The 21,742-nt window shown below is 56.7% G+C and overlaps 2 protein-coding genes across 4 annotated transcripts; both read left to right on the plus strand.

Annotated features, from left to right (window-relative positions):
- The first annotated feature begins 132 nt into the window (after positions 1-132).
- LOC141955556 (uncharacterized) lies at positions 133-8,155 on the plus strand. Of its 3 annotated transcripts, XM_074895249.1 has the most exons (6): positions 133-351; positions 2,326-2,425; positions 2,935-3,047; positions 7,315-7,538; positions 7,712-7,767; positions 7,894-8,155. In XM_074895249.1, exons 3-6 carry the CDS (start codon positions 2,968-2,970, stop codon positions 8,095-8,097), a joined length of 564 nt encoding a protein of 187 aa, XP_074751350.1. In that variant the 5' UTR covers positions 133-351; positions 2,326-2,425; positions 2,935-2,967; the 3' UTR covers positions 8,098-8,155. The 3 variants fall into 3 exon arrangements, with proteins under 3 accessions (XP_074751350.1, XP_074751348.1, XP_074751349.1); XM_074895247.1 differs by having other exon boundaries at positions 7,712-8,155; XM_074895248.1 differs by having other exon boundaries at positions 2,326-2,421; positions 7,712-8,155.
- A 1,264-nt stretch (positions 8,156-9,419) lies between these two features.
- Positions 9,420-21,300, plus strand: LOC141955557 (uncharacterized). Its single transcript, XM_074895250.1, has 3 exons — positions 9,420-9,538; positions 20,404-20,480; positions 20,614-21,300. The coding sequence occupies exons 2-3, from the start codon at positions 20,446-20,448 to the stop codon at positions 21,191-21,193; spliced, it is 615 nt and encodes a 204-aa protein (XP_074751351.1). The 5' UTR covers positions 9,420-9,538; positions 20,404-20,445; the 3' UTR covers positions 21,194-21,300.
- Positions 21,301-21,742: the final 442 nt, after the last annotated feature.

Below are 21,742 nucleotides of genomic sequence, written 5' to 3' on the forward strand. Positions count from 1 at the left end.
TGTGGCAGGTGTCCCCCCCAGTGAAGATCGGGCTCCATGGCCGCTGGAGCGGAGCAGCTCCTGATTGCCTTTGCTCTCGGGGCTTCCCGGCAGTTGGGGCCTTTGGCCAACGGGAGCCGCTACGGGGCACAGGTCAGATTGGGGCTGGGTGTCAATGGAGCCCTGGGGCAGCCATTTTGAGCTCCTCCCCTCGGGCAGCCATTTTGAGCTCCTCCCCTGGAGCAGCTCGCCGCCGTCGGTCGAGGACTCTCCCCTGGGGTCGGGACGTCGCCCAAGGAAGCTCCTCCAGGTGATCTGGGTCGGGGCGCTGCCCTGAGCAGGTCCTCGAGGTGGAGAGCCCTCGCTTGTCAGGTGAGTGATCAAGCGTTTGGGGTGGCCGTTAAACCCCACAGAGTTCTTTGTTCTGCGTTCTGGGGTGCCGTTGAACCCTGGAAAGCTGTTCTGTTCTCCGCGCACAGACATTCGAACCTGCAATTTACGGAGAGCTAGTTTCCTGCGCTCGTCGTAATTTGTCATTATTTTGGTGGGGGGCTGTCTAATTGAGAGCAGCCGTAAGGCCCGCGCTCCTCCCGCTGAGGCCGCCGCGGGCTCAACCCGAACCCCCCCACTCCTCACCCCGGGGAAGGCCCTTCCCCCGGCGCGGGGAGCAGCACGAGGTCGGGGCCGCCGGGCTCCGGCTGCGCGTTCACCCCCCGGCGGCCGGGCTCGAGCGGGCTGTCGGAGAAGCCCCGATCGCTGCCGCCCGTGTGTGCGGGCGGCACCAGGCGGCGGCGCCGCCGTTTGCCCGGCGCCGCCGTTTGCCCGGCGCCGCCGTTTGCCCGGCGCCGCCGTTTGCCCGGCGCCGCCGTTTGCCCGGCGCCGCCGTTTGCCCGGCGCCGCCGTTTGCCCGGCGCCGCCGTTTGCCCGGCGCCGCCGTTTGCCCGGCGCCGCCGGGGCCGGTCCGGCCGCGCCGCGCATGCGCTGTGTCTGCGGGGCCGCGTGAGGCGGGGAGCCGGCGCGGAGGCGGCTCGGCGGGGCCCGGCCCCGGCCCTCAGCCCCCGCGGCCCCGACCCCGGCGCCGAGGAGCGCGTCGCCGCCCGCCGCCCTCGCGTCGCCGCCCTCCTCGATGCCGAGCCCCGGCGAGAAGCGGCGCTCGTCCCCGGTGCCCCGGCTGCGTGGGCCTGACCCCCAGCCGCCCCCGCCGCCCAGATCGGAGCCGGGTCCAGGCCCCTCCCTGCCCCGGACCGGCACCAAGTCCCTCACCTTCTCCCCACAGCCCGGTTCAGGTCACAGATGATCTCCCCTCCCCAGAACGGTGCCGGGCTTGATGCCCCCACCCCCAGGCCGGGGCCGGTTCCACATCCTGCGCCCCGAGCTGGCAGCCAGTCCTGACCCCAGCCCGGGCCAGCACAGGCTCAGAGACCGACTCCAGGTGTCAGAATATCCCCTGTCCCACAACGGCACTGGGGCCAGGACCCCTACCAAAAACTGGCGGGGGGCAGCCACCCGATGTGGCCTTGCCAGCCTTCACGGGACCCGGGATCTCTCCCCAAACTGGCCTTGGCGCTCCCCTGAATCCCAAGCCAGAGACGCTCCCCGTTCTCTGCCAGATATTAGGAGCACGGGGACCTCCCGATGTCTGCTCATCCCAAAGGCAAGGACATCCCCGCCCTGTCCGAGGCACAGCACTGAGGCAGCAATACCCCCTTCCCCAAGAGATTCCCCTGCCATGGACCCGCTGCCCCCCTGGACAAAATCTGCATCAGACTAGTGGCATCCTGGAGCAGGCTGCTGTTCCCAGACCTGGGGCTCACCAGCCATGGCACACACCTTTCCCCGAAGCAGGACTGAAGTGGGGGCCTCTCCCAAGCCTTAGAGGCCCCTCCAGCCTGGGGGATATTGGGCCATGGGATCAGTGCCAATGCTGGAATGGCTCCGGACAGAAGCTGGCTGTCTTCATGGCCAAGCCGGGGTCCCCCCCAGCCACCTAAGGGCTGCCCCCTGACAGCCTCTGCCCCATGCCTGCCCCATCCCCACCTGGAAAGCAAACAGAGGCTGAGCCTCCCCAGCCTTGTGCTGAAGCAGTAACTAGCCTTGGGCTGCAGTCCCAGATGTAGAAAAAGAAGCCTGGACGCTGTTTTCCCTCTGGGCGGCTGTCCCCACCTTTCCTGCCTCCTTTCTGCATCTGCAGGGACCTGCTGGCCTGGGACTAAGCCTGCTGAGGGGAAGAGAGAGCAGAGTGTGCTGCGCTGAACCATGCAGTCTGGGTTGGGATGCCGGATTCAAGGGCGTCCCCGAGCATGATGTGGTGTAAAATGTTCAGTCTTACTCCCTCTTCTGCCCCAGGGAGGCCCTTGGAGAAGATGTGGAGCCAAAAGTGCCTGAGGAGGAGGAGGAGGAGGAAGAGCAGAGGAAGAGCCACAAGCACATTGAGGAGTGCAGGCAGGTGTGGCGGTAGGAGGGGAAGATCCTCTTGGGTCCCTGATATTTGGCTTTACCCTTCTTTTAGCTTTGTACAGTGCTTAGTGTCACACAGCAGCATTTATGTGAGAAGCAGCAGGGACAGGAACTCCTCAGGACTGGGTGGTGGGGGATTTGGGGGCTGGATCCTAGGGGTAGGATTTCCCGTGGATTGTAAGGGCGTAGGAGTGACGCCAAGCATCCAAACCAAAACCCCGCCGTGCCTAACCGCATCTGCACGCACGGGGGAAGTGAGAGAGGGGGGTGCTCTGAGCGTGTTCCTCTTGGCGCTGATGGCCTGCGGGGCTTTCCAGGAGAGGGAGGCCCGCGGGTGCTCATCGATCCTGCCGTAGCAGGAGGACAGAGCTTAGGGCTCCACACAGGCACCTCAGCATGGGGACAGGAGCCAGACCCTGGGCAGGCAGGGTTCCTGCAGCATCCCTCCCTCCAGAACGCAGGTCTTTGGGTGTGAAATGTGTGCCGCTTCCTTCACAGAGGCTGGCCAAGCTGCTCTTTGATGGCACGCAGATGGTGACAAATACCCGGGTGGCCGCTGACTTGAGGGAAACACAGAGGAGGGCAGAGGAGGCAGAGCTGAAGCTGCAGAGGTAAGAGACTGCACCGCGGGTCGGCGCTGCTGGGAAGGATGTTGGTGCAGCTTTCTGAGGACATCCTAATGCTGGTCATCCAGAAACACTTGGCAGTTAGGGCTGTGCTGTTCAGAAGGAAAATCTAGGCACCTCCAGGTCCCACCTGCTGTCACGTCCTGCTCCGAAGAGGGAGACAAGTGACGTAGATTCATAAATCCCCAACGGAGCAGAGATTGGTGAGACAAGTCTCAAAGTGCAGACATAAACATTTCTTCATTTCCCACAGTGTGTTGACTGGATACACAATAACTGACTAAGTGTAGAACAAATTATGGCAAGGGATATGATACGCCTTGCGTCCCTTAATGATAACAAGGGGGAAAAGAGAAGAAGAGAGAGAGAGATGGGAAGAGAGGGAGAGAGATCACCAGTCCAGGTTCCTGCGCTGGTTCTGCCAAGGAGGGTTCAGGGATGCATCCACCTGCTTCACTTCACTTCTTCACTTGCTCATCACCGTTATCCTTGCCCCCCCCCCCCCCCCCCCATTTATACACGCTTTCCTCGGGTCCTTCCCCCAGATTGATCTACATATCACGTGTCATAGGTGTGGGGAGGGGCAAGGCGCTTCGTGGGGTGCTGTAATTAGCATGATCTCGTTAGTCTTTATTAGCATATTCAGGGATGTCAACTTTAATACACGTTTTGTGGATAATGAAGCAAAGATCGCTCACGGGACAGATGCCCCTTGAAACTGTCACCGAAATCCGGGATAAAAATAACTTCTCGACTCCAGTGTGATGCAGATAAGCAGACACTTCTTTACTGACGGCCGGACGTGTAGGGGAGCGCTCTCACCAACAACACGTGCCAGGCACCAGAATCACACACCTTATCTAGAACTTACTCATCCATATTCATTAAGTCTTCATACATAAGCATACAACTTCCAAGAAATTATTAACTATTTAACTAATTTATTTAACCAATAATTTAACTAATTTATTTAACTAATTTATTTAATTATTTTACTAAAATATCCCTTAATTCTATACTTATATTAAAATCAAACACAATTTAATTTCAGTTGATAATAAAATCAGTAACAAAACTTTACAGGATGCCCCAGAGCAGAACCGTCCTGTCTCCTCAGGGCTCCCTCCTCCAGCCGCATCCTGTGCTGTCCAGGCGAGTTTTCTCCCACGAGTCACACAAGAGATGAGCAAGTGCTGACCTCGAGCACCAAGCCTGCGTTATCCAGACTCCACAGTACCCACCCCGTGTCTCTAGTTTTGTTACTTGGGAGTGCTGGAGACATTTCTTGGAAAGGCTCGGAGGGCCCCTGCCCCCCCCATCCCTTGTCTTTACCAAGTTTACCCTCCGGCTGCTTCTCTCAGTCCTTGTTTCGGGGGTTACAAGTCGTCTCCGACACCTGCCCCCGTGGGATCTTCACAGAGCTCTGCAGGTCAAGGCTGGCAGCTTCCCCAGGTGCCACTGCAGTACTACACACTGTCTGCTTTCTGATCTCCTCCTGCCCGTGCTCATTTGAGAGATGAGATACTCAGGTTTTTGCAGTGAGAGTGGTCAGGTGCTAGGGCAGGGTGTTGTAGAGACCTTCCTCCCTGGAGATACTCAGCACACGCCTGGAGAAGGCCCTGTGTGACCTGCTCTGATGTTGCAGTTAATCCTGCTGTGAGCGGGAGCCAGCGATTTCCCCAAACCGTTCCAGCCTCGGTTGTTGTCTGATCCACTCCGTGTGCCTCCCTGGGGGAAACCTGTCCTGCTTCACTGGAGGAGTCCCCAAGGGACCGGCTCCTTCCTTCAGCCCTGTCCCCAGGACTCAGACCAGCTAGCAAACAGAGTCCTTGCTCCTGCTGCCTTTGGAGGGCGCTGCAGGAACAGTTTATGGGAGGCTTGCTGTAGCAAGACCGGTGTCCCTTGCTCTGATGGTTTTCCAGTGGGAATTTCATGAAGGAACCAGGTGCTGTGTGCCAGTTCCACGTCCTGCACCCCGAGCTGGCAGCCAGTCCTGACCCCAGCACAGGCTCAGAGACCGACTCCAGGTGTCAGAATTTCAGAAAAGAGGCAAAGACCCGACGTGTGCGGTCCCCCTGTTCCTGCAGTGGGTGCCCCGCAGCCCCCGGGCTCTGGAGGGGGCAGGAGGCAGGAGCAGGGTGCAGGCAGGCACAGTCCCTGCCTGCTCTGGCAGGAGCAGCTCTGGGCCGAGCAAACGTCCCCGTCCCGGAGCCAGGACCTGGGGGAGACCCGGCAGAGGCGGGGGGTCAGCAAGGGACCCAAAGGGGAGGTTTGGCAAAGGGGACAGGGGAGGGCGCGCATCAAGGGCTGTGTGGAAGAACCACGGCACCAGGGATGGAGGAAAGATATTTTAAGATAGTTTATTTTTCAGGTGGGTGCTCTCTCCAGGCTGCCCCTTGGAATCAGTTACAGTTTTGCCTCAGGGGCTTGCGGGAGCACCTGCAGCAGCACTGCCGGTCCCGTTTGCACCAGGCATGACACGCCTGCAGAGCTGGGCACGGGACTCCCGCAGGGCACGGCCCCCCTTGCACAGCCCCCGGGCCGCCCAGGCACGCATCCTGCCCGTGGGCACCCGCTGCTGGGGACTGGGCTCCACTGGGCTGCTCCCGCCCGACGCCGCCCAGATGGTGCTGCCCATGGTCACGGGGGGGGCTGCTGCCCGACATCATGGGGCCGCTCACGTCCAAGTTTATGGGGCTGCTCCTGTCTATCTTCAGGGATTCCATGTTTGGAATCCTTCTCTCCTCTCCATACTCAGCCTTGTCGCTGTCCCTGTACGGCACAGGCAGCTCCACTCCATTGGCCTTGAGCCATATTGTGACCAACAGCATCCACTGGCCGGTGTGGTGACTGTTGGGGTCCAGCTCCACATCCCTGGGTGTCTGCGCGTTGTAGCCCTCATTGCCAGGGACCTGCTCTTGACTGGTCCCTGCTGACCTCTGCAGTGGGGGGCCCAGGGCTGGTCCCAGGTTCTTCACCAGCACCTGATCATCCTTGGGGGACTGGGCATGTCCCGAGCACGCTTGTGCTGCCAGCTCTGCCATGGCAGCAGGGCAGGACTCCAGGAAGGAGCAGACGGTGTCCACGGGACTGGAGCTGCTCATCGGGAGGGAGCTCAGCGATGATGACCGGCGTAGCGGGCAGAGGCGCTCTGTGCTCGGCAACGTCGCGCTGGCACTGCAGGGGAGGAGAGAGGGAGGTGAACCTGCTGCACCGCGGCCCCTCCGGCGGGACGGGCAGGGCACGGGCTGAGGGTCTGGGGCAGGATCTGGGGCCTCTTCCAGCACTCGCCATTTCTGCAGGGTCGGTTTGCTCTTCTCCAGCTCTTCTCCCTTCTGCCTTGAGCTCTGCAGGACACCAAGAGCTGGGTGAGACGGGAGCAGCTCCCAGGCCACATCACCCCCACAGCCCCTCACCCCACCCACCCCATCCCACTCCCCACCACAGCGCGGTGCAGCCGTCACATACCCACAGCCTTTGGGCTGCCAACACGGCGCCGAGCAGGAAGCTCATCTCCGTGAGCATCAGTAGCCAGAGCATCTCGGCCGGGGTGAGCCCGTTGCCACAGGCCGTGGCTGCTGGCCCAGTGCGGCCGCGGCCTTTTATATTGGGGCAGGCGGGCGCAGCCCCTGTGTAACCTCACACCAAAACTCAGCGCGGGGCCGTCGCACCCCTCACCGTCAGCCCGGCGCCCCCAGACCCCGCTGCCATCCCGTCCCACAGAAACGTCCCCAGCACCGCAGCTGTGACAGCTGCACCAGACAGCCCAGACCCGTCCCCGTCCTCCCGTGCTGGGCTCCCCCTGCCCACGCTCCCCCCAGTCCCACCTTTTCTGGCGCGGGGCTCCTTGCGCCTCTGCCACCGTGTTGGCCGGGAGGGCTTTGGCCTGAAACTGGTGGTCGCCGGGCAGTGCCTTGTCCCCACGGGCGGAGGAAGCAAGCAGCCGATTCAATGTGAATGCTAGAGCAAGCTTCAACTTTATTGAAAGAGATCACCCCTTATATAAGCACTCTACAATAATCGTGCACACTACTCACAAATCTGTTGGATGCATGTAACAGGCTACATTATAATATCCCAGCCCCTTGTGACATTTCAGATATTTCACAACATCGTCCCTCTTCTGGCCTGCCTTTTTTCCCAAGGTTGTTTTTACCATCAAGGCCACTGTGTACCTCAGTTTCTCTCTGTTAACATAACAGTCCTTTGTAAGCATAACTGTACCCTGGGTTGTTTCCTTTGTTTACCTCAGATGGCTGCAATCAGCTCCTGCAGAGACCCACGGCCTTGCTCTCTGCAAGCCGTTCTCCAACAAGGAAAGGTCTTTACTGTCGGGCAGGAATTCTTCATCGCCGCCCTGGGCCCACAGCCATGGAGGGTTCCAACAGCCTCACCTCGGCAGACATCTTCCCACTGTTCATGCTCCTCCTGCCGCCCCTCCTGTTCGTCGGCGTGTTGATGGTCGAGTGGCTCTGGGTATGTGACGGCTGCACTGTGCTGTGCCGGGGGGGGGGATGGCGTGGGGAGGTGTTGGGGGGCTGTGGGGCTGATGTGGTGTGGGGGGGTTGGGGATGCTGTGGGGGGTTGTGGGGTGTACGGTGTGGGTCTGGGAGCTGCCTCTGTCTCACTCAGCTCTTGGTGTCCTGCAGAGCTCAAGGCAGAAGGGAGAAGAACTGGAGAAGACCAAACCCACATTGAAGAAATGGTGGGTGCTGGCAGAGACCCCAGATCCTGCCCCAGACCCTCAGCCCGTGCCCTGCCCGCGCCGGGCAGCCCTGCCCGTCCCGCCGGAGGGGCCGCGGTGCAGCAGGTTCACCTCCCTCCCCTGCAGTGCCAGCGTGAAGGAACCGAGCGCCTGTGCCCGCTACCCCGGACATCGTCCCCGAGCTCCCTCTCAGCGAGCAGCCCTGCCCCGGTGCCATGGCGGAGCTGGCGGCGCAGAAGTGCCGGGGACCCGCCCAGTCCCCCAAGGATGACAACAACGCTGGTTCCAGAGGAGCAACGGGCACCCCGGAGACAGCAGTTGGGGGTGTAGGACAGGAACCTCCCTGGGGCGACCCCACCTGAACAATAAAAGAATTATCTTTCCTCCATTCCTGGTGCCGTGGTCCTTCCACCCAGCCCTTGATGCGCGCCCTCCCCTGTCCCCTTTGCCAAACCTCCCCTTTGGGTCCCTTGCTGACCCCCCGCCTCTGCCGGGTCTCCCCCAGGTCCTGGCTCCGAGCTCCCCCGGGCTTGGTCACCTCTGTCCGGCCCCGTGTCCGTAGGCACCGTGACAGGGACGTTTGCTCGGCCCAGAGCTGCTCCTGCCAGAGCAGGCAGGGACTGTGCCTGCCTGCACCCTGCTCCTGCCTCCTGCCCCCTCCAGAGCCCGGGGGCTGCGGGGCACCCACTGCAGGAACAGGGGGACCGCACACGTCGGGTCTTTGCCTCTTTTCACCTGGAACACATTCGCTCAACAGTAAAGGTCTTTACTGTCAGGCAGGAATTCTTCCTGGCAGCGCTGGGCGCACTCGCTGTTACCGTCAGTTTGGCCTCACAAGAACCGCCGAAGGCTCAGCTGGAAGCTGTAGAAGGCAGGCAGGCTGTGCTGCAGCGCTGGGTGCTGGGGGGATCGTTCCACCCAAGGGCCGTGCCGAAAGACAAGGGCACGCTTCTCCTGTCACAGCAAAGCAGCGAATATTCCTGTCATTTCCGACACGTACGCACCGATTCCCAGAGGACCGACTGCCCGTGCCAGTGCGTTGTTTGGGGGAGAGTCCCTGCGGGGCTTCCCCAGGTGTCTGCTGGTTTCTCTGCCCTCCCCGGGATGGACCCGTCAGAGCTGCAAACATGAGGTCCTTGGGCACAATCCTGTGCGAGGCCCCTCACAGCTCTGAGCCCCAACTGCGGGCAGGCAGGAGGCAGCAGCTCCCCCCTTTTCCTGAGACTTTGCACTCACAAATCCCAGCTCTCAGGACTCCAAACCCAAACCACCTTTTGGCAGAAAAAGAGCCGCCGTGGCTGTGGCAGAAGAGTCAGAGGTCCCTCGGCCGGAGCTGATCCGGCCGTTCCCTGAGCCAGCGCTAATCAGCACGTGCAAGTATGGAAGCGCAGGCTGTGGCAGGTGTCCCCCCCAGTGAAGATCGGGCTCCATGGCCGCTGGAGCGGAGCAGCTCCTGATTGCCTTTGCTCTCGGGGCTTCCCGGCAGTTGGGGCCTTTGGCCAACGGGAGCCGCTACGGGGCACAGGTCAGATTGGGGCTGGGTGTCAATGGAGCCCTGGGGCAGCCATTTTGAGCTCCTCCCCTCGGGCAGCCATTTTGAGCTCCTCCCCTCGGGCAGCCATTTTGAGCTCCTCCCCTGGAGCAGCTCGCTGCCGTCGGTCGAGGACTCTCCCCTGGGGTCGGGACGTCGCCCAAGGAAGCTCCTCCAGGTGATCTGGGTCGGGGCGCTGCCCTGAGCAGGTCCTCGAGGTGGAGAGCCCTCGCTTGTCAGGTGAGTGATCAAGCGTTTGGGGTGGCCGTTAAACCCCACAGAGTTCTTTGTTCTGCGTTCTGGGGTGCCGTTGAACCCTGGAAAGCTGTTCTGTTCTCCGCGCACAGACATTCGAACCTGCAATTTACGGAGAGCTAGTTTCCTGCGCTCGTCGTAATTTGTCATTATTTTGGTGGGGGGCTGTCTAATTGAGAGCAGCCGTAAGGCCCGCGCTCCTCCCGCTGAGGCCGCCGCGGGCTCAACCCGAACCCCCCCACTCCTCACCCCGGGGAAGGCCCTTCCCCCGGCGCGGGGAGCAGCACGAGGTCGGGGCCGCCGGGCTCCGGCTGCGCGTTCACCCCCCGGCGGCCGGGCTCGAGCGGGCTGTCGGAGAAGCCCCGATCGCTGCCGCCCGTGTGTGCGGGCGGCACCAGGCGGCGGCGCGGCCCGGCCCGGCGGCGCAGAGGACACGGGGCCCCGCGGCCGTCGCTGCCCCGCAGCCCGGCCCGAGCCCCGCGCTCGCGCCCGCCCCTCGCGGCCGCCGCCGCCCGGCGCGGGAGCGGGAACGGGCGCCGCCGTTTGCCCGGCGCCGCCGTTTGCCCGGCGCCGCCGTTTGCCCGGCGCCGCCGTTTGCCCGGCGCCGCCGTTTGCCCGGCGCCGCCGTTTGCCCGGCGCCGCCGTTTGCCCGGCGCCGCCGTTTGCCCGGCGCCGCCGTTTGCCCGGCGCCGCCGTTTGCCCGGCGCCGCCGGGGCCGGTCCGGCCGCGCCGCGCATGCGCTGTGTCTGCGGGGCCGCGTGAGGCGGGGAGCCGGCGCGGAGGCGGCTCGGCGGGGCCCGGCCCCGGCCCTCAGCCCCCGCGGCCCCGACCCCGGCGCCGAGGAGCGCGTCGCCGCCCGCCGCCCTCGCGTCGCCGCCCTCCTCGATGCCGAGCCCCGGCGAGAAGCGGCGCTCGTCCCCGGTGCCCCGGCTGCGTGGGCCTGACCCCCAGCCGCCCCCGCCGCCCAGATCGGAGCCGGGTCCAGGCCCCTCCCTGCCCCGGACCGGCACCAAGTCCCTCACCTTCTCCCCACAGCCCGGTTCAGGTCACAGATGATCTCCCCTCCCCAGAACGGTGCCGGGCTTGATGCCCCCACCCCCAGGCCGGGGCCGGTTCCACATCCTGCGCCCCGAGCTGGCAGCCAGTCCTGACCCCAGCCCGGGCCAGCACAGGCTCAGAGACCGACTCCAGGTGTCAGAATATCCCCTGTCCCACAACGGCACTGGGGCCAGGACCCCTACCAAAAACTGGCGGGGGGCAGCCACCCGATGTGGCCTTGCCAGCCTTCACGGGACCCGGGATCTCTCCCCAAACTGGCCTTGGCGCTCCCCTGAATCCCAAGCCAGAGACGCTCCCCGTTCTCTGCCAGATATTAGGAGCACGGGGACCTCCCGATGTCTGCTCATCCCAAAGGCAAGGACATCCCCGCCCTGTCCGAGGCACAGCACTGAGGCAGCAATACCCCCTTCCCCAAGAGATTCCCCTGCCATGGACCCGCTGCCCCCCTGGACAAAATCTGCATCAGACTAGTGGCATCCTGGAGCAGGCTGCTGTTCCCAGACCTGGGGCTCACCAGCCATGGCACACACCTTTCCCCGAAGCAGGACTGAAGTGGGGGCCTCTCCCAAGCCTTAGAGGCCCCTCCAGCCTGGGGGATATTGGGCCATGGGATCAGTGCCAATGCTGGAATGGCTCCGGACAGAAGCTGGCTGTCTTCATGGCCAAGCCGGGGTCCCCCCCAGCCACCTAAGGGCTGCCCCCTGACAGCCTCTGCCCCATGCCTGCCCCATCCCCACCTGGAAAGCAAACAGAGGCTGAGCCTCCCCAGCCTTGTGCTGAAGCAGTAACTAGCCTTGGGCTGCAGTCCCAGATGTAGAAAAAGAAGCCTGGACGCTGTTTTCCCTCTGGGCGGCTGTCCCCACCTTTCCTGCCTCCTTTCTGCATCTGCAGGGACCTGCTGGCCTGGGACTAAGCCTGCTGAGGGGAAGAGAGAGCAGAGTGTGCTGCGCTGAACCATGCAGTCTGGGTTGGGATGCCGGATTCAAGGGCGTCCCCGAGCATGATGTGGTGTAAAATGTTCAGTCTTACTCCCTCTTCTGCCCCAGGGAGGCCCTTGGAGAAGATGTGGAGCCAAAAGTGCCTGAGGAGGAGGAGGAGGAGGAAGAGCAGAGGAAGAGCCACAAGCACATTGAGGAGTGCAGGCAGGTGTGGCGGTAGGAGGGGAAGATCCTCTTGGGTCCCTGATATTTGGCTTTACCCTTCTTTTAGCTTTGTACAGTGCTTAGTGTCACACAGCAGCATTTATGTGAGAAGCAGCAGGGACAGGAACTCCTCAGGACTGGGTGGTGGGGGATTTGGGGGCTGGATCCTAGGGGTAGGATTTCCCGTGGATTGTAAGGGCGTAGGAGTGACGCCAAGCATCCAAACCAAAACCCCGCCGTGCCTAACCGCATCTGCACGCACGGGGGAAGTGAGAGAGGGGGGTGCTCTGAGCGTGTTCCTCTTGGCGCTGATGGCCTGCGGGGCTTTCCAGGAGAGGGAGGCCCGCGGGTGCTCATCGATCCTGCCGTAGCAGGAAGACAGAGCTTAGGGCTCCACACAGGCACCTCAGCATGGGGACAGGAGCCAGACCCTGGGCAGGCAGGGTTCCTGCAGCATCCCTCCCTCCAGAACGCAGGTCTTTGGGTGTGAAATGTGTGCCGCTTCCTTCACAGAGGCTGGCCAAGCTGCTCTTTGATGGCACGCAGATGGTGACAAATACCCGGGTGGCCGCTGACTTGAGGGAAACACAGAGGAGGGCAGAGGAGGCAGAGCTGAAGCTGCAGAGGTAAGAGACTGCACCGCGGGTCGGCGCTGCTGGGAAGGATGTTGGTGCAGCTTTCTGAGGACATCCTAATGCTGGTCATCCAGAAACACTTGGCAGTTAGGGCTGTGCTGTTCAGAAGGAAAATCTAGGCACCTCCAGGTCCCACCTGCTGTCACGTCCTGCTCCGAAGAGGGAGACAAGTGACGTAGATTCATAAATCCCCAACGGAGCAGAGATTGGTGAGACAAGTCTCAAAGTGCAGACATAAACATTTCTTCATTTCCCACAGTGTGTTGACTGGATACACAATAACTGACTAAGTGAAGAACAAATTATGGCAAGGGATATGATACGCCTTGCGTCCCTTAATGATAACAAGGGGGAAAAGAGAAGAAGAGAGAGAGAGATGGGAAGAGAGGGAGAGAGATCACCAGTCCAGGTTCCTGCGCTGGTTCTGCCAAGGAGGGTTCAGGGATGCATCCACCTGCTTCACTTCACTTCTTCACTCGCTCATCACCGTTATCCTTGGCCCCCCCCCCATTTATACACGCTTTCCTCGGGTCCTTCCCCCAGATTGATCTACATATCACGTGTCATAGGTGTGGGGAGGGGCAAGGCGCTTCGTGGGGTGCTGTAATTAGCATGATCTCGTTAGTCTTTATTAGCATATTCAGGGATGTCAACTTTAATACACGTTTTGTGGATAATGAAGCAAAGATCGCTCACGGGACAGATGCCCCTTGAAACTGTCACCGAAATCCGGGATAAAAATAACTTCTCGACTCCAGTGTGATGCAGATAAGCAGACACTTCTTTACTGACGGCCGGACGTGTAGGGGAGCGCTCTCACCAACAACACGTGCCAGGCACCAGAATCACACACCTTATCTAGAACTTACTCATCCATATTCATTAAGTCTTCATACATAAGCATGCAACTTCCAGGAAATCATTCACATATTCTCCTCCTATTTCCGATTCTGCGCAGTAGAGGTTAGAAATGTCTAGAAATGGCTCTGGGTGTAATGGGAGCAGGTGGTCCGTGAGCCGGGGGTCGCCATCTCCCCCTGCCGGAATTACCTTTTGCTTAAGGACACGGTTTTCTTGGCAGGTACCTGCCAGCTGTTACGGTCACTGCCCTCAGTTCCCGTTCATCCTGGACCTTGACAGCTACTTGCATTCTTCTAGTCCTGTACATGTATTATAAATCAGGTTACAAATCACCTCGTCTTTCGTTACCTGGGTTCTAACCGTTCCTACTAAACAGTTGTGACCAGTCCCTTCAGCCTTGGTACGGGGCTGTACAGGGGATTTTAGAGGAGCAGTCAGTTGCTAGATTCAAACTACAATAAATGTAAAATGATTTTTACTAAAATATCCCTTAATTCTATACTTATATTAAAATCAAACACAATTTAATTTCAGTTGATAATAAAATCAGTAACATTTCCCCCCTTTGAAGGTGTTGAAAATCATTTCAATACTTTCACACTTTTATTCATTTTCATCTTTGAGGCCAAAGTTTGTCTTGCCAGATGATGGTGGTGGCGCGCTGTAGCCTGGTGGCATAGTGGGTACTTCTCTCATCATTCTACGATATATTGCAGCCTATTAGTAAACTGTATGTTACCAACATAATCATCAACAGGACAATTCATAGCAAAAACAGAATTTTGATTAAGGATTTCAGCCAAGAGCTCAAATTCTATCCTAATCCACTAAAAATGTTTCCTAGCCGATCTTCTGACATATCTTCTCGAATGGTTTCTGTTTCTTTTCCGATTTTGCCTCACAGATCTAAATCCTGTTCTCCATCCTGTGTAACATTCGGGATATGAATGCAGCAATGGTCCAATCTGTCTTTGCGATATCCACACACTCCATGCTCTTTCAACAGAAGCATGTCTAGTGCCATCCTGTTTTGAAGTGTCATTCTAGAAGTTACCTGTAATTGGATGTTTAATTCTTGAAATCCTTTTCTTGTAACATCGGCCAATTTTTCTCCTTGTCCTGTTAAGTGATAAAGCCATTCTCTATTCCTGTAGGACGCTATTGGGTTCAAACAGACTCTAAAGCCCAGCCAATTTTTTACTCCTGTTGTTGGTTCATTCCAAGCGTCATCATCCGTTTCAGACCTTTTGATTCATTGTAATTTTAAATTTTCCAGGGATCCCTTGAGTGGTGATTTCTTCCCAATCGGACACAATGTTGGCAGGCCTAAAGTAATTTGTTTCACCTTACCATCTACCGGTAAGTGGGTTGTCCGGGTGCCATCACTTAATGCCCAAACTAAATGCCCTGGGCTCTGAATGGCAGATTTCTTACAACTAGAGGAGTATCCTCTTCTGGGTGTAAAGAGACTAGTCATGGTGAGGTTATTATGAACACCTCGACAATAACAGCCAAACTTTAAAGCAGCTGCCAAATGAGGAATTCTTTGAATTATTAAGTCTGCATTGCTGCAATCATACACCCTTTCACATTTCTACCATGGTACTACATGTCCCTTTCCTTGTCGGGTAGTGCCTTTGTCTACTGTCGGGGGAAGGATTGCAAACACGCCTTTAATCCAGGTACTGTCCCAAGTTTTTAATTTTAATCTACCCGTTTGAACTCTTTTCCTGGTTACTGGATTGTTTTTCAAACATACGTCACATTTTGCAGTTATTAATTTAGCCATGTCTGTCATCTTGACAGATAAAACTTGTTTTTGTAAAGAAGTTACTAAAGCTTCTGCTCCCTAATGACATTCTTGAGGTTTGGTTTGCATTCTTTCTTTTATTAACAAAGGTGGAACTACTGCTCGTCTGTGAGGGGTTACTGTTTTGGAGGGAATTAATGCCATTTGAAATATTCGTTCTCTTGCTGTCCGGTCGGCCAAATTACTTCTAGCAATTTCTTTTGTGTTCCTAATTAGGTGTGCTTTACAGTGCATGATTGCTACCTGATTTGGTTTTTGAACTGCTTGTAATAATTGTCAAATGTAATTTTGATGCATAATATTTGATCCCTGAGAGGACAGTAATTTTTTTTTTTTTTTCCACAAAGCTCCATGGACATGTACCACCCCAAGAGCATACTTTGAGTCTGTCCAGGTATTTACTTTCTTCGTTTCCCTTAGTTCTAAGGTTCGAATCAAAGCAATGAGTTCTGATCTCTAAGCTGATGTGGCACTCGTCAGTGCCTTTGCCTCTCTAACTGTGGTGTCTGTTGTTACCGCATGCCCAGCGTATCGAACTCCTTGCTCCATAAAGCTGCTGCCATCTGTGTACAATTCCCAGTCTGGTTGCTCCAAGGGTACATCCTTCAGATCTTCTCGACTGGAATAAACATACTCGATAGCAGCCAAGCAGTCCTGCTCCAGTGGCTCTTCTTCCTGTGTGGAACTTAAAAACACTGCAGGATTTACCAGGTTAGTTGTTTTTAGACTCACACCATCTTGTTCAGCCAGTACTACCTGGTACTTCATCATTCAGCTCAGAGACAGCCAATGTCCCCCCTTCTGTTCTAAACCAGTTATCACCGTCTGTGGGACACAGACTGTTATTGTGCTTCCCAAAGTTAATTTCTGAGCTGCCTGTGTGAGCATCACTGTTGCAGCCACAGCTCGAAGGCAGTTTGGGCACCCTTTGCTCCCCGTGTCCAGTTGTTTAGAGAAGTATCCGACAGGTCGTTTCCAGCTTCCCGTCTTCTGAGTCAGCACACCCAGTGCCAGGCGTTGTCTTTCGTGAGCCAACAGCTCACAGCCTTTGGTGATGTCCAGAAGTCCTAAGGCAGGCGCAGGCATTAAAGCGGTTCAGTTCTGTGACAGCCCGTTGTTGCTGTGGGCCCCATGTCGAAGGAGAGTTCTTCGGGCCTCATGTAGCAGTTTAGCTGTCAGACCATAACTCATGATCCAGAGGCGGCACCACCCTGTCATTCCTAAGAATGCTCTGAGTTCATGAATATTTTCGGGCTCACATGGCTTCTCAGTGTTCTGTTCCTAATTGCCGCTGCCCTTCTGAAATCTCAAAGTCCAAATATATCACAGTCTGACAAGCTATTTGGGCGCTTTTTTTTTTTTTTTTCCCCCCCTGGCTACCTTGTACCCATTCGGTGCCAGAAAATTAAAAAGATCTATTGTTACCTGTATGTAGGTAAATCTTTTTTTTTTCTGTAGCAATCAGTGTGTCATCCACATATTGTAAAAGCAAATGTCCAGGTGTTGGTTTGTCCTGTTTCCGTGTTTCAAGCTCTTTTGCCAGCTGATTTCCAAAAATTATCGGGCTATTTCTAAATCCTTGGGGTAGTCTTGTCCATGTCAGCTGCATCTTTGTCCTGTTTGTGGATTTTCCCACTCGAAAGCAAACAATTTTCTGTTTTCCTTCTCCAAGGCATACAAAAGAAAGCATCTTTTAAATCCAGCACTGTAAACCACTGATAAGTCTCCTTTAAAGCTGTTAACAGCGTGCAAGGATTTGCTGCTACAGGATATATACCCTTAACTATGTGATTCACTGCTCTGAAGTCTTGCACTAACCTATATTCACCCGACGGTTTTCTGACTGGTAGAATGAGAGTTTTATCCTCAGATTCACACTCCTCCAAGAGTTTATATTTCAAAAATTATCAATCAGTTTCTTTCTTATATCTGGTACCGATTGTTCTATAAAAATCCAAGCCAATTATATCTGAGCTGCCTCAGTTTCTACTTTCAAATCAGTATTTATTCTTTCTGGCAGCTTCTTTTAGTCTTCCCAGAAACGCTGAGGGAGATTCATTCTTATCTTGTCTCACCTCATACAATTTAGACCAGTTCAGAAACCTAGGCATGGCGTGTTTAACTCCATGTAAAACCCATTTCTGATACCGACTCAGTCTTTCTCTGTGCTCCACATTATTTGGATCCCCACTGCGGATCCCCAGACAGAAAGTTCTGCTCTAATATTCCACCTGCTGTCCCACTCAATACAGTCACTTCTGCCTGTGCTTTGCCAGCCTCCAATACCATCTGTTTTTTTCTGTATCATCTAACACATTAGCTAAAATCACCTGTAAATCACTCCAGTCCGGGTTCTGTGTTCTGATGATAGTATCTGCCACTCTGCCTGTTCTCTCCGGATCCTCTCTGTACACTCCTGCTGCCTGCTTCCAAGCCATCGAATCCGTCACTGAAAAGGCACTTTCACATACACCGGCCCATCGTTGCCAGCTCCCTGCCGCAGGGGAGCTATTGTTTGTACCTGCTGCCGAGTTCTTTCGAGATGCAGGGGTATGAATTACAACCTCAGACGGCCCTTCATCCACATCCTCTAGTCCGCTACTCTCAGGTTCCTCTACCTGTTCTCTATATTCTCGCCCCCGATGCCGTTCTCCCTGTGGAGGGGATATATCTAATTCTGGCCCTCCATCCTTTTCAGTAGAAGCAATTCTTTCCTTCAAACAATCTTTTCAAGTTCACATGTTGAACAACACTTTTTCACCTTTTTATCGTCAAAAGTTATAGCCATTACTAAATTATCCCTACTAATCAGCTTACATTCTTTCTGCCAATCCTTCCTTTGTCTTAAATAGAAAAAAAAATAAATCAACATACGGCACTTCATTTCCCTTCTCTTCTACAAAACAGCATTAACTGCAGAATGGTATTATAATGCAGTGTCCCATTCACGAGCCATTTTCCCTGATCACCCAGAGTATACAGAGGCCACCAGCGATTACAATATTCAATCATCTGACTTTTCCTCAAATCATCATGTACCTCTCCCCAGTGTGCTAACAAACATCCTAACGGAGAAGTTTTCAGAACTTTGTCATTTGCAGCCAGATTACACATCCTTTTGCTTTTAAACAAATGAGTCAGCGTAGATGCCATGGTTCAGTTACTTTGTTAACACAATATACAATCGATCACTCGCTCAAGCCTATCGCTTCGTCCTTCTCCGGCTGCACCCCGCGCGGGATAACAGAACCGCGGATCCGAACCCCACACCCGCTTCGTGCTCAGTTGCACGTCTCACGCTCACAAACACGCTCACACCTTTCTACAGTTACTACGACAAACAAAGGTATATAACACAATACAACACAATTCTTAATTACCGTACAATATTCAATTGACGAAACAACCAGTACCACAACTGAGTGCATAAAAACTTTTAACTTCCAATTAAATGCACTCCTTCTGAGAACTCTACAGCGTATAGGGTCTCTTGTTTCCAAATCCAGCTGTCCAACCCTGCAATAGCTTTCGCTTGTGTCTTACGGGCAGAGGCCTCGGCTTCCAATACACGAGGATCCTCTAGCCCAACCCTGCGCAGCTTTCGCCGCGTCTGACAGGCAGGCTTGTACAGTGGGACTCTAACCCGCTCCTACTGGTGGGACTCTAACCCACTTATCCCAGTACAAAAGAGAAGTGTCTTACCAAAATCCAGGGGACGTCGCGAAGAGCCGCATGGATCGGGGATCGATGGGTGTCCCCGAGAAATCCTCGGTGCCGGCTGGAACCGATCAGGTCCCCGACTCCTCCGGTCTCTCAGCGAGGTCCCATCTGGGGTGCCAGAAACTGTCCCCGAAATCCGGGATGAAGATAACTTACCGACTCCAATGTGATGCAGATAAGCAGACACTTGTTTATTGACGGCCGGGTGCGCGGGTGCGTGCTCTCACCAACAACGCACACCAGTCACAAGAATTATACAGTTTCTATATTATTCATTCATACATATTCATTAAGTATTCATACCTAAACACAAGAATTCCTGGAAATCATTATCATACTTCCCTCCTACTTCCGATTCTGCGCACTGAAGCTTAGAAATGTCTAGAAATGAGTCTGGGGTGTGATTTGGGTCGGTGGCCCATGAGTCGGTGGTCGCGATCTCCCCCTGCCGGAATTACCCATTACCCAGTTTCACTGTTCCTTGGCAGAGATCTGTAAACTGTGACAGTTCATTCTCCCCAGTTCTCATTACTCTCAGGTTGTGGTACTTCTGAGGCATTATCCAATGTATTCTAGGTAATAAATTACTTCTGTGTCTAGACATCTCCAACAACTTCAAACAGAATTATTTTCAATTCTAAATCTAATTCCCTAAGCAGTATCTAGGTGTACCTAGTAAATGATTACTGACCAATTCTTCGGCCTTGGTACAGGGCTATACAGAGGAATTCACAGTAGCATTGGTTTCTGGTTAGATGTGCAAAATGCAAGATGTAAACATGTAACCCTACTAAAATATTTCTGTATTCATACTGGAATCAAACATTATTAATTGTAATAATTCTGATTGGTGTCAAATCAGTGACAGGGGGCCAAGGAGGGCAACGGCATCCTGGCTTGTGTCAGCACTGGCGTGGCCAGCAGGGCCAGGGAAGGGATCTGAGCCCTGGGCTCGGCACTGGGGAGGCCGCCCCTCGATTCCTGGGTTCAGTTTTGGGCCCCTCACCCCAAAAAGGCCATTGAATGACTCGAGCGTGGCCAGAGAAGGGCAACGGAGCTGGGGCAGGGTCTGGAGCACAGGTCTGCTGGGGAGCGGCTGGGGGAACTGGGGGGGTTCAGTCTGGAGCAGAGGAGGCTGAGGGGAGACCTCCTGGCCCTCTGCAACTCCCTGCCAGGAGGGGGCAGAGAGGGGGGATGAGTCTCTGGAGCCAAGGCCCCAGCGCCAGGCCCCGAGGGAATGGCCTCAAGCTGCCCAGGGCAGGGTCAGGCTGGCTCTGAGGAAGGATTTCTGTGCAGAAGGGGCTGTTGGGCGTTGGAATGGGCTGCCCAGGGCAGGGGGGAGTCCCCGGGATCCCTGGAGGGGTTGAAGAGTCGGGCTGAGCCAGCGCTGAGGGATCTGGGGGAGTTGGGAACGGTCGAGCACCCTGGCCGAGATGCTGTGCGTAGTGATGTTCACTGAGGTGTACTTCGTGCTCGGCGCCATGTTTGCCCAGTGGCTCTGGGTATGTGACGGCTGCACCGCGCTGTGGTGGGGAGTGGGATGGGGTGGGTGGGGTGAGGGGCTGTGGGGGTGATGTGGCCTGGGAGCTGCTCCCGTCTCACCCAGCTCTTGGTGTCCTGCAGAGTTCAAGGCAGAAGGCAAAGCATGGGACAGCTGACGCCAAGATGGAGAAGAGCAAACAACCGACCCTGCAGAAATGGTGAGTGCTGGGGGAGGCCCCAGATCCTGCCCCAGACCCTCAGCCCGTGCCCTGCCCGCGCTGGGCAGCCCTGCCCGTCCCGCCGGAGGGGCCGCGGTGCAGCAGGTTCACCTCCCTCTCTCCTCCCCTGCAGTGCCAGCGCGACGTTGCCGAGCACAGAGCGCCTCTGCCCGCTACTGTGGTCACCATCGCTGAGCTCCCTCCCGATGAGCAGCTCCAGTTCTGCGGACACCGTCTGCTCCTTCCCGGAGCCCTGCCCCGGTGCCACGGCAGATCTGGCGGCACAAGAGCGCTCAGGACCCGCCCAGACCCCCAAGGATGATCAGGCGCTGGTGGAGAATCTGGGACCAGCCCTGGGCCAGGACCCCCCACTGGAGAGGTCAGCTGGGACCAGTCAAGGGCAGGTCTCTGGGGATGAGGGCGAAGTGGCACACAGACCCAGGGACGTGGAGCCAGACCCTGACACCCCCGTGACCATGGGCAGCACCATCTGGGCGGCGCCGGGCGGGAGCAGCCCAGCGGAGCCCAGTCCCCAGCAGCGGGTGCCCACGGGCAGGATGCGTGCCTGGGTGGCCCCGGGGCTGTGCAAGGGGGGCCGTGCCCTGCGGGAGTCCCGTGCCCAGCTCTGCAGGCGTGTCAGCGCCTGGTGGAAACGGGACCGGCAGTGCTGCTGCAGGTGCTCCCGCAAGCCCCTGAGGCAAAATTATCCCTGACTGCAGCGGGCAGCCTGGAGAGAGCAGTTGGGGGTGTAGGGCTGGGGAAGTCCCTGCAATGACCCCACCTGAAAAATAAAATATCTTAAAATATCTTTCCTCCATCCCTGGTGCCGTGGTTCTTCCACACAGCCCTTGATGCGCGCCCTCCCCCGTCCCTTTGCCAAACCTCCCCTTTGGGTCCCTTGCTGACCCCCCGCCTCTGCCGGGTCTCCCCCAGGTCCTGGCTCTGGGACGGGGACGTTTGCTCGGCCCAGAGCTGCTCCTGCCAGAGCAGGCAGGGACTGTGCCTGCCTGCACCCTGCTCCTGCCTCCTGCCCCCTCCAGAGCCCGGGGGCTGCGGGGCACCCACTGCAGGAACAGGGGGACCGCACACGTCGGGTCTTTGCCTCTTTTCACCTGGAACACATTCGCTCAACAGTAAAGGTCTTTACTGTCAGGCAGGAATTCTTCCTGGCAGCGCTGGGCGCACTCGCTGTTACCGTCAGTTTGGCCTCACAAGAACCGCCGAAGGCTCAGCTGGAAGCTGTAGAAGGCAGGCAGGCTGTG

This window comes from Athene noctua, unplaced genomic scaffold, assembly GCF_965140245.1.
Source record: "Athene noctua unplaced genomic scaffold, bAthNoc1.hap1.1 HAP1_HAP1_scaffold_307, whole genome shotgun sequence".
NCBI lineage: Eukaryota > Metazoa > Chordata > Aves > Strigiformes > Strigidae > Athene > Athene noctua.